This window comes from Notamacropus eugenii, chromosome 7, assembly GCF_028372415.1.
Source record: "Notamacropus eugenii isolate mMacEug1 chromosome 7, mMacEug1.pri_v2, whole genome shotgun sequence".
Classification (NCBI taxonomy): Eukaryota; Metazoa; Chordata; class Mammalia; order Diprotodontia; family Macropodidae; genus Notamacropus; species Notamacropus eugenii.
The window spans coordinates 103454538-103467212 of record NC_092878.1 but is presented as its reverse complement, the minus strand read 5'-3'; the positions used below and the strand labels follow the sequence as shown (position 1 = coordinate 103467212).

The window sequence follows — 12675 nt, the reverse complement described above, 5'->3', positions numbered from 1 at the left end:
TCATGGTCCTCTTCAAAAACAAAGGATAAACACAACCCCCTTTTACAGGTGAGGCACTGAGGCAGAAGGGTTAAGTGACTTGCCAAGGGTCACACAGCTAGCAAGTGTCTGAGGTTGATTTGGACTCAGATCTTGGTACTCTGTCCACTGCACTTCAGATAACCGGATCAGGCTGCAGACAATGCTAGTCTGCAGAAGCTTTGATTCAATGTGAATTTGAGTTAAATGAGTAGTAGGTAAGGCTACAAAGGTAGATAACACAAGGGTGTTTCGGATCTTAACCCGGCTCTCCTTTTTCAGGGTTTGCCACATTCAAAGTCTTGCTAATCCCATTTCTGTCCCTAAATCTGGGGAATTATATTCTTGTTCCCAACTCAAACCAGAGGTTCCCAAACTTGTCTGGCCTACCACCCCATTTAAAAAAAAAAATTATTCACTCCCTGGAAATCTACTTTCTTTACCCCTTTAATGGTTTTTTAAAAAAAATTTTCAACATTTAAAAGATTTTTTTTTAAATGACTCACCTTAAATTTAATAGTTTATTGTAAATTTGTGGGGTTTTTTCCTGCACTGAAATTTTGATGATGCAATACTGCGTCATATAACCATATAGTATCCTATTATAAACAAGTCATTACACACACATGTTCTTGCTGACGCATGCTGGACTTCCCAACAATGCACAACAGGCTCACTTGCCAACACTTACTTGTTAAGACCTGTCTGTGGACTTGACCACTGATTGGTTTTAATTTGCATTTTGTGTGTTCATTTGGAAAATAATGTATTCTAACTCTAACGCTGTCACACAACAGATGAAACATGTACTACCTGTTTTTCAAAATTTTCTTCTCTCCTTATGCTTCTACCACCCCCTTATTTTTATTCAATGCCCACCAGATGCACCTGAGGTTACTACTACCCCCCTGGAATGTTCCAGTGCCTCCAAGGAGGCAGTATCACCCTTTGGGAACATGTGGTTTAAACAGCTCTCCTTAGCTTGAGACTTAAGTGTAAGCTAAGTAAATGCTTACATTATCAAGTAGAGCATAAAAATCAAATGTAGTAGATACAGATTATTAGAAATAAACTGTAACTATACATTTAACATAATTCTCTGCAAAAATCCAATCTAAAATGCCACAAGTTTATGCACTAAACACTAAGCATTTACTTACATTATGTTATTACTCTTGTGGGCTCTTTTAATATTTCCACACCAGCGATACTTAGAAATATCATAAACAAGTAATTCTTCTGGGAAAAAGTAGTTCCAACACCGAATTCCTGAAACATCAACAATATTTATAAATTCAACAGAACCGCATCTAAGCAATACTTAATAAACAACAAAGATATTTACCTCCCTTAATGCCATTTTTATTCACCAAAGTAAGTACAAAGTTATCGATTTCAGGGTATGGTGAACACTGGAAGCCTTCACTGCTACCCACTGCAACAAAAGAAAGGGAATGTGTAAAATACTCAAGAGCTAAAAGATATTATTCAGGGGCTATAGATTTTCTCAGCCCAGGTGCCCACATTTTCCTCCCTTCCTGTTTGCCTTTTGGCAATGAGAGAGCAAGCTCAGGAAAGAATGAGAGAGTGAAACTCAAAATTAGGTCAATTCTGCTCCCTTAGCAGTTTGGTTGAACCCAGATTTTTAATTAAGTCCATGATTTTACAGTTTTTAAAATAAGAAACCTATAATAAGAACACTGCGATAAAAAGTGTCATTTAATTTTAAGACTAAGTAAACTTTTAAGAAATAGCAAATGTATGAAATAATTTAAATACTGTACCTCTAGTACAGCCACTATTAAAACATTCAGTCCTTTTTTGTTTACTTAGAGGTACATCACAGGTAAGGATTCGTAAAGTGTCTGAAAATCTGAGAATATAAACAGAGAAAAATAAAATGCCATTACATTAATATTAAAGAACAAAATGCCATGGAAAGCAATTAAGTTCTAAACATTAGAACATTTAAATACTATTTATTCAATATCATTCAAATGTGGTGTTGCACCACATTTACCCACACAATCCGCCTTTCTCGAAAGGAAGGTGAGAGCTACTGAATAAATTACTCCCTCTGATGACAAGGTGAACAAGGATTGCCACAACTGCAAACCTGCAGCACAATTATCATGGTATTTGGCACATAGTAGGGACTTAGTAAATGATTATTGCCTGAAAATCAGAAGAGTAATATAGTGTACTAGACAAATCTCTAAACAGGTAGTCAGGCAGCCTGACTAATATCATCTAATATCATCACCACAGGTATAGAGGCAACACTAGGTTTACAAAGCACTTTTTATACAACCAGCCAGGAAACAGGTAGCCCCAGGGTTATTGTTACTCTTCCTATTTTAAAGACGGCTCAGGGATTCACCCACAGCCACACAACTAATGAGTGTCAGTCATGGCTGGCACTCAGATCTGATTCTTAGGCCAATGGGAAGGAACTAAGCATTTATATGAGCCAGGCACTGTGCTAAGAGCTTTACAAATGTCTCATATAATCCTCACAGTGATCCCAGTGGAAGGTGCTATTATTATCCCCATTTTGCAGATGAGGAAACTGAGAAAGACAGGTTAAATGACTTGCCCAGGTTCATGCAGCTATTAAAGTGTCTGAGGCTGGATTTGAACTCCGGTCTTCCAGACTCTAGACCCAGTGCTCTCCGCAGTACATGAAGCTTCTAGTCTCCTGACCCAGAGAGCTACTAATCTCCAATATTAGAAGTGGTGGCTCCAGAGAACGCAAAGGCCTCAGAGGATCCCAATACCATCAGATCTTTGATAAATGTTACAATTAGCTTAACTCTGGCACTACATACCTGATGTTGGTGACCAAGGAAGAAAGGAAATACTGGTTTTCTGTAGAAACAGTCTTTGATTGTTTAGGAAAAAATCGGTTATCTTCAGCTACTTCCAAAGGCACACGTTTGCCCAATTTCGATGATTTGTAGAGCCGGAAGTTCCTATTTCTTGTATAAACTCCTATATAATATATCCATGTAAAACACAAAGAAAAAGGTATGAATTCTGGGAAATCAGTGTGATATCTGAATCTGGATCTCTGCTCTGACTCTTATTAATTACATCAGTGGACAATTCATTTAACTTACGACTCATTTCCTCATCTGTGGAATGAGTTTTGTAATACGTCTGTCTTAAAGCATTTTATGAACTTTAAAGTATTATTACCAAGTGAGCTATTATGTCATCTTTAAATAACACTTTGTACAACCAGTAAATACTGCTTTATTGCTGTGGTCTACACGAGGCATATAAGGAAAAAATTAGTTTTTTATCCAAGATTACAAAAGAAAAGTTTTCTTTGAAAGAAAATTCAAGTCTTCTCTGAAACTGTCCAGGAACATTTAAGAAATCAGTTTCCCATTATTACATACATGGATGTAGATGTAAGGTTGGACTAATTTTCCCAAGCAAATCATTATTAAAATATTCATATTAGGCCTTTAAGCCGACTCTCTGAGGCAGCTGGTACTCGGTGAACAGAGCAATGGGCCTGGCATCAGGAGGACCAAAAGTTCAAATCTGGCCTCACATATTTATTGGTGTGACCCTGAGCAAGTCACTTCATCTGTTTGCCTCAGTTCCTTTATCTATAACAGCAGATACCTCGCAAGGTTGTTGTGAAGAACAGATGAGATTAAGATTGTAAAAAGTGCTTAGCACAGTGCCCGGCACAACGCTGGTGCTGCATAAATGCTTTCCCCTTCCCTTCTTTAGGGGTCAGGCCTGTCAGGAACTGGATAGACATCACCTGAAACATCATTAAGGGGCAAGGCAGGCACAGTGTTTGGCTACTGGTGACTAGCACGGCTAGGTTTGTGAGTTACTGAAAGTTACGCTGACTCAGTTCCCAGTCCTGATTCCCAATCAAATCCAGGTTGGGAGAGGCTCTGCTTGGGGAAGGCAACACAGCACAGCTTTTTATATTACCTGCTCCTTGTCACATCACCCACCTACAAATGGTCATGCATCTGCTACCCTGGGGAGGAACTGAGATGCAAGGGTTTTTGCTGAAATGGACCTGTCCAAATTGTCTTTAAAGTTTCCGGTAAAATCCGGCCCCATCTCAAAGCCCTCAATGATCTTCAGTGAGGAGCTCCTCAGCTGCTACCTTGAAATACTTATAACAAACTCCTTTTTATTCTTTGTCCTCAGTTTTGCCTCACTCATCAAGGTGAAAGCCCAAATGAAGAATTTTCCTTTGAATAGTACTATTCTGTGATAAGCCCTCCAAAAACCATGTTTTCCAATTTCCTTTGAGGCTGGTCCAAAGCTACCTGGATAGAATAATAATTCCAACAGTTATGAGTATACAGATAAGTTCAAAAAATTTTCCATACCCACATCCACAAAAAGGTGATCATCTCCTCCTTTATTCTTCACAATTAAAAACGAAAGATCTGGTCCATTTTGCTCAGATGTCCCCAAGTCTTCTACCTTACATGAATTAAAGGGCTGGCTTTTCGCAATATTTTTATTTTCAGATATGTTTGTAAAAGAGGGTGCTGATTTCACTACTGCTTTTGAAGAAGAGGGTACTTCTGGTATCTTGTCATTAATTTTACTGTCATCAAATGCAATCACAGGTTGCAAGATTTTTCTAACAAAATTACCTTAAAAGGAAACAGATATGATTAACTGAAGCAATTGTTTTATTCAATTTAAAACTTCTAGTGTTAACCATATCTACCTAAGGGCAAGTCTTCTACACCCTCAGAGTAAGTCAATGTTTTCCCTTCTACTTTGGACTTACGTGCATAATGCATAAGGAAAGAAAATAAGGAACCAAAGGAATAAAATAACCCAACTACTGGTTTGAACAATAACTCTGAATTTATGGCTGACGCCCAAGCAATCAGCAACCAACTTCCACTCACTGATGTCAAGGACTTGACCCATTCAGTGCCCTTCTTCTACTCCTCTAATCCCTACTGCTGGCTTTAGCTACCCCAGCCCCACCATCCCTGGCATTGTTACTAATCCACATCTGGAATATGATGTTCTGCTACGCGCACTACATTGTAAGGACACTGGGTAGGAAGGTGACAGGGACAGTGAGATGACTGGGAACTATGCCACATGACGATCAACTGAACTAACTAGGAAAACTTAGACTGGAGAAGAATGTGCCAGTGTCTTCAAGCATCTGAGGGGCTGGCATGAAGCAGCAGCGTCAGACTTGTATGTAGCTTCAGGGGACAGAACTAGGAGCAATGGATAGAAGTTACAAAGAAGTGGACTTCAAGTTAATATAAGAAAAAAACTTCTTAAGGAGTTGTCCCCAAATGGAGTGGGCTGTCTCAGGAGGTCATGGTTTCTACATCATTGCCAGTCTTCAAGAAGACTGGATAAATACCTGAGGGAGTACAGCCCATTGCACTCAGAGAATGCACTACTCTGAAACAGCAGGGCTGCTCAGAGCTCCTCCATCTGGTTCCCCTCAGATTCAGACTCTTCCAGTCCCAGGAACAGATTCACATTTGACCTTAATACAGCTACCAAAAGTCAAGCCAGAGGGATCAGGGTTAGAGAAGGAAGATGACCTGGAGTAGAAAAGGTCAGAGCAATGGGCCAAAGGGTGAGCTGGAAATTGGAGATATCTCTGATTTACTGATGAATCAACTGAATCATTGACCAAGATGAATACAGACAAATTCTTTAGATTTCTTCAGATAAATACATTTATAATTATGCATAATAGAGTAATTAAATCTGTTTTATCATAGAGTTTAAGTTTTTTTAAATGATTTTCAAAAGTAAATTATATTTGTTTATTATACTTGGCATTTTGGTCAAGTCCCCCTGAACCCTGGTGTATTTTGAGAAAACTGAACACCAGAAGTATTGCCTACCCATTAGTCCATTAGCCTGTGAGCTCCTAAAGAGCAGAGACTGTTTTTGACCTCCTTTGTATCCTCAGTGCTTAGTAGGGAGCCTGACACACAGTGGGCACTTAATAAATACTAAACACTAATAAGTACTTAACAAATGAAAATAGGTCAAGCAAGAGCTTCCTTAGATTTTTTTTAAGTTTGCATGTTATATGGCTTTAACTCATAAATACTGGATAAATGAATACTGCTATGAGGACCTGAGAGGGATTGCATGGAGTTGTGGACAGAGGGCTGGCCTCAGTTCCTCCTTCTGACACTCATTAGCTGTGTGACAACAGGCAAGTTCCTTAGACTCTCAGCTGCTCAGGCAGTTCCCTCACATCATAGACTGTGGGCAGAATAGGTCCTGGTTGGCAGGAGCAGAGGGAGTTCTCTCACCAGGAGTTTCTTATACCAATGAAACCACAGGCCTGGACAAAATGAGGCTAAGTAAGAAAGAAGACTACTCCAATTTGAAAAGTTACAATAAATGTATTTGTAACATGAGAGATTTTAATTTCTAATTTGTAAGATTTATTCACATTATGAATACCCCTGGATGAAATTATGTAACATTACTAAGCAAATCAACAACCACCACTCTAAATTTCTTCTCTCCCATATTGAACTCTCACTCTAGCTAAAAAACACTGCTCTTCCCCTCAATCTTATTCCTAAACAGGGCCAAACCACTGTCCTCCTTACACAGGACTAACTTACTCACTTTACTTTCCAGTCAGTGTATTTAATTTGTTGTGAATTAGTAAGAAGACAAGAGACAAAAGCAAAGCCATTGACTTTCTGTACAAACAATGCACAACTGCTTCAAGGATATGGTGAGTGACCAGCAGCCACAGACCAAGACAAAAAGGAGCAGAAGGTGCTCCAAATAGAAAATGCTATTATTTTTCTTGAAAACAGGAAATTATGTTTCCTGATTACTAGTCTGGTTCAGTAAAAATTAATCAAGGGACTTAAGATGATTGAAAGGAAGCTGGATGATATGCGAAATGAAGACACCCCCAGCAGGGCAGCCTTGTGTGCTGGCTGGGTGAGAGGCCTCGGCGCTCAGACTCAGGCCGCCATGCTCCTCACCTCTCCAGCTCCCTCCATTCTGGTCTCACTAGCCTTGTATTCCTGAGACTACAGCAAATACTTTGGGCCTTTCTCAATTGTCTCATACTCAACTTTCTCAGCTGATACTGCTTAAGGCCCCAACATCGCCAGGCCTTGAAGTAACTGAGCATCACTGTGGGCAAAGTCACAATTTCTAAGCCTTCATCCCTCTTTTGTAATACATTTTCACCACATCTAAAGGGCATTGTCCCTACATGAATAGGAAACCGTGTCACCACAGCCAGAGGCCACCAAGAAGAGGCATCAAGGGAGACACAGTTTGTGCCATGCCCTGACCCTGGGACTAACCAAGTTCAGGCTTTCTTAGCTTTCGTTCTGCTCACTTCACTTTATCTGCATTATCTATTCATCCAGGTCTTCCCAGGTTTCTCTGAAACTCTTCCTTTGATCATTTCTTTGCCTGCATATAACCTCCCTGGGCCTCAGTTTCCTCATCAGTAAAATGAAAGGATTGGATAGATCCTTTCTAGCTCCAAATCTCTAATCGAGTACAGAAGGAAGATTCTTTGATATTTTCAAACCAAATACAGAGGTTTTGATCTTGGGTTACTTGGGTTAATAAAGGTGCCAACAACAGAGGAAAGTTACAAGAGAGGCAAAGTTTATGGGTATTTCTTGGCAGGGGAGATAGGAAAACAAAAATGAGCTTAACATGTGACACATTAGGTTTGAGGTCCAGATAGAAATAGCAAACAGCTAGAAATATGAGACTGGAATTTAGGGGAAATAACACAGATGTGTGAGGCACTGGAACAGAGACAATAGTTAAAGCCAAGGAAGTGGCTGAAATTGCCAAAGGAGAAAAAAGAGACCAGTTTTCAGAACAGAGCATGAGGAGTCTTGAGAAGGGAGAATGACTAATGGGAACTAAGAAGGAGCAGTCAGAAAAGACTGCATGGTACAGTGCAAAGAGTAAAGGACTTGGAGTCAACACACCAGGGTAGGAAAACTATCTCAGTAAATCACTGGCTTTGAAAGCAGAGGCAAATCAATTAATCTCTGAAAACCTCAGTTTCCTCATCTGGGAAATGGAGATAATAATTCTTGTGCTACCTCCCTCACAAGGTTGATGTGAGGAAAAGATACTTAAATGGATCTGTGATCTCACTGATTTAAGAGTTCTCTCCAATGCTGCAGGTTATAACTCAATCAACTCTGCCCATGCCATCCACCTCTTGTCCATGTCCTCCCACAGTAGCCCACTGGGGTTACCCAGAGTGTTGATGGCCTTTCACTTTTTCCTGACATTGCCAGGGTCCCTGTGAAGCAATAGCTTTCCATCTGTCACCTCTATTCCTGTCCCATCTTCAGGCCATCTTTCTATCATACAATTCCCTGAGAGTGTTTTTCACTACTGTTATTTAGGATTCCTTCCCTCTACCACCTGGCTCTCCTCCTGCTGCCCTCTGTGCAATACTCATTTTTAGTTCTTCAGAAAGTAATTTGTTGTCATGTACCAACAACCAGCAGATTACTAGGATCGAAAAGATGGGCTTTTGCTATCATGGGAAATGACGTCAGCAAAGGACTGCTGCAATCTCCCAAAAGCATTCCTTTGCAAACTGTAAAGTGCCATATAAATGCAAGCAGTTATTATTAGTATCAGGGCCTTAACACTTCCATAGGCTAGGCTTTCATAAGTAGGCTCAGTCCTTTCCCAGACTGCTGCCAAAGTAAGGTGTGCACCTAGAAACTCTCTTAAATAGCTTACTGACTCAGTATCCATTGAGATATCTTGCAGTTGATCCTGTGAGGACCCAAGCAGGAACCCAGTGACTGAGAATCATTCACCCCAGTCCCTTCCCTGTACATGTGTCCTCCCTTTTTGCTTAGACTAGCTTTGCACAGATACTTCCTTCTGTTCCTATCCTACCGTACCAGGCACTAGCACATCCTCATCCTTTTTTTGACTGAGCTTGCCTAGATTTTGGCCCACTACAGCCCAAGAGTCAGTTATGAATCATACATTTGGGAGAGCAAGGAAAGGCATTAAAGGACAAGGGAAGTCAGGAGCCAGATTCCATAACAATAAGATCTTAAACTGGGGCCATTTCTGCCATAATAGGAAATCTCATGCTTCCTTGTTGGGGCGGGACAAATGCTTGACATAGTCAGGTTAGGGATCCGCAGGTTAAGAATTAAGAATGGGTTACAGAGTTACTGGAGTGAAGAGTGTGGTACCAGAGTAGGAACAGAGCTTTACAGCTGGAGGGAGTTTCACGATCATCTGATCCAATCCCCTCTTTTTACTGCTGAGGGAAACTGAGACCCAAAGTCACACAGGTAGAAAGCAATAGAGCTAGAATTTGAACCCAGGCCCTCTGATTCCAAATGCCACTCTCTTTTTACTGTACCATGCTGCATCTCATATCCATGAAGCTCAAGATCTATTTTTAACACACTCTAATATGTGAGGAGGGAGAAAGATTAGCATCCAACAAAATTCTATGGTTTAAAAACGCTAAGTTTGCCAAAATTTAGAGATAAACAATGCACTTACCAACATGGATATTATTTTTAAATGCAACGTTATGGAGCTGAAATATTAAATGTCGGCTAAATTTTTCATCAGTGCTAGAATCCAAGTTGAGAACATCTTCTGCTGAACAATTAACATTGAATGACTCTTGAAGGGCTGTACAAACATGCTAGAAAATTAAAGAATATAAGTAGGTTGAACGCTTTAATTTTTCTTAAGAAAATATATTAGAGAATTTGGATGTAAACAGAACCTATCTAGTGACTAGTTTTATCCAAATCAAACTGTATGCTGAAATATTTCTCACACACATTTAAACACAAATGAGAGTTTGCAAACCTGATTTCTCCTGAAGAGAACCCATATTCCTCACTCTAAAATTAACTATTAAAACCGCTACATGATTGCTGACTCTGGTCTCCGACCTGCTCCATTTCACCTCTAGCCATTCCCAGGTTAGACACTAGTCCAGAAAAATTCTGTTACAATACGTATTTGAACACACATTACATGAACATGCAATGAGAAGGTATGAAGGGTTGCTAACAGACCTGATAAAGGGCATACCCACATCAATGAGGTCATAAACCCACTAAAATACAAGATTCATTTTGAGTGTCAACCTCACATAACATTAAAACACCTACAACTCAAGCCATTTTATACCAGCTGTTGTTTCTGAAAAAGGAGATAATCTGGAGGCAGCATAGTATAGTGGAAAGATTGCATGATTTAGTATTGGAGAACATGGGTTCAAATCTGTTATTTACTTCCTCTGTGACCCTGGAGTAGTCACAACCTCTCTGGTATCAGCGTCCTCAACTCTGAAATGAAGAGTTAGATGAGATGACCTTTAAGGTCCCTTCCATCTCTAAAGCTATGATCCTATGAAATGGACAAAAGGAAAAAGACATTGATTCTGATTATCACTATTTTCTATAGAAGCTGAGCAAAGTCAAATGATCACAAAGATGAAGTCCAAAGAGTTAGAAGGTGCTTCTGCCTACATACTTTGGACTTCTGTGCCAAGAAGAGCAACGTGATAGCCAAGAGCAACATCTGTTGAGAATAGGGCCCTCGTCATGGAAGGGAAGGACAGCAGATTACAAGCTATGTTATCTCCTAAAACCTAGAAAAGCAGTGGAGAGGAAGACAATCCGCAGGAAGCTTGGTTTGAGACCCAGCTAAGACAGATGATCTTGAAGGAATGTAAGCGTAAAACAAGGAAAACAACAGATACATTAAAAAACAAGGCAGGTTTGCCAACATTTGTGTATAGGAACCCATTTTAATTATTGATGATCATGAACTCTCTACCTCCTCAGTACCTAATGCGAGAAAATGGCATTGAGTCAGGAAGAATGGATAAATCTGACCAAACACACATAGAAGAAACTCATAGGTCAGATTAAAAGAATCAAGAAATTGATTTTTAAGGCATATCAGAGAGGGAAGGACTCCAAAAGAATGGAAAAGATCAGAGATGTTATTATTAACCATAGAAGATTGAGAAGATAATAGCCAACTGCCAACCCATATACCTGTTTTGCCATTGCAATAATACCTTTATGATAATAATCTAGAAATGCTTTGAAGTTATTATTAATGAAAATATGAGAAGGAAACAGACTTTTTTGCACAGAAGACTTCTTCATATCACACAAGTGATAGAGATGTTTACAAGAACCCAGTTTAATGTCTGATTACATCAAAAAAGAGTTTGATTCAGCAGAATATAATGGAACCTTAAAGGTTCTTGTCCAATAAGGAGACACCTGTAAAAAGCTAAGATGGTAAAACCTCCCTAACTGATTCAACCAGAGACAGTTCTTATTAATTCTATGAATAATCAATATATCAGGAAGTAAAAATAGAGACATATTTGCTAAAGACACTCCCCACTATCAGGGAGTGTATCCTGCACCAATTCCAAAGGGATGAGGATTTCTATATAGATATAAGGTTCATAGACTATTTCTGTTCATGAATAATATTGTGTTGACTTCATCAAACCTCAAGACACTTAAGGCCCCTCCTCTGTAACACCCATAGCTACTTTAAAAAATACAGTCTAGAAACCCATATAAGAAAAACAAAGTACATGAAGAATTCGGATTACAGCATGCAGAACTAGGTACTGGATATGGTTGAGCTGGGTCCATAACTGAATAGGAGAAACTATGCAGAATGAATCACATCTGGGAAACTACTAAGTATTTTTAATGATCTCACATTGGACTGCTACCACAAATGTCGGTCTGTGTAAGACATTACTAGCAATATAGTACTGCGGTAAATCATAGATCATTCATGATTTCAAGATAATTAAAATGACAGGCAACCCAAAGGGTAATTGAAAGTGGCATGGTGGGTATATGAAGGTATGTCAGTGATAAGTGAAAGCTGAGAAGTGGAATAAATGACATCACATCAAAGATATCTGTCTTGGGGAGAGTGGATCAGTCTCACAGGGATAACAGATGTATATCCCAAGTGGTGTACTTGTAGCTGCATAATGATGCTGATAATAACAGCAGAGGATAGATTGTAATCTGTACCTATGGCAGGTATGTACACACCAATGAACTTTCAGAGCTGTCACAGAGTGAAGTGTAGCTCTCACTATGTCATCCCACTACTCAATAAACTCCAGCGTTCTCTATCACCTTTGGGATCAGATATAAAATCCAATGTCTTTTAAGTTTTCTGAACCTTTAGCCCAGACTGCTTTCATTTAGCATGCAGGAGTTAGGTGAAAGCTCTTGCGTGATCCTCTCTGCCTTGCTCAAGCTGGCAGAACGTCTCAGGATGAATTTGACCAAGCTGCAGAAGAAGTCAAAAACCTGAAGTGCAAACCAGATGACCTTGAGGTGTTGTTTATCTACAGCCACTATAAACAAGTCACTTCAAAGGCACAGCTAAGTGGGATGCCTAGAACTCTTTGAAAGGGAAATCCAGAGAAGATTCCATGAAAGCTTATATTGCAAAAGTGGAAGAACTAAAAGGAAAATATGGAATATAAAAGACACTGGATTCAGACATCAGCCATGCAATTGGAAGTTAAATTAAAATAATGCTTTGATTTCCTTTTCCTGTGATCAAAGTCAAACCCATGTAAATAATGTGCAGCAGTTTAAG

General features: G+C 39.5%; 1 protein-coding gene and 1 pseudogene across 4 annotated transcripts in view; one reads left to right on the top strand and one right to left on the bottom strand.

The window, feature by feature from the left end:
• PRIMPOL (primase and DNA directed polymerase) overlaps positions 1–12675 on the bottom strand; it is a 38759-nt gene that overhangs the window by 9498 nt on the left and 16586 nt on the right. For 3 of the 4 annotated variants that reach the window (XM_072624000.1, XM_072623999.1, XM_072624001.1), the window contains 6 exons: positions 9559–9706; positions 4389–4661; positions 2847–3009; positions 1803–1891; positions 1364–1453; positions 1179–1287 (listed from right to left, as the gene is read on the bottom strand). In XM_072624000.1, coding sequence (XP_072480101.1) covers positions 1179–1287; positions 1364–1453; positions 1803–1891; positions 2847–3009; positions 4389–4661; positions 9559–9706 — 872 coding nt within the window. Of the gene's footprint in view, positions 1–1178; positions 1288–1363; positions 1454–1802; positions 1892–2846; positions 3010–4388; positions 4662–5404; positions 5490–9558; positions 9707–12675 lie in introns of those variants that run through there. The other variant, XM_072624002.1, reaches the window with a different exon arrangement.
• LOC140513923 (acyl-CoA-binding protein-like) lies at positions 12098–12596 on the top strand (annotated as a pseudogene).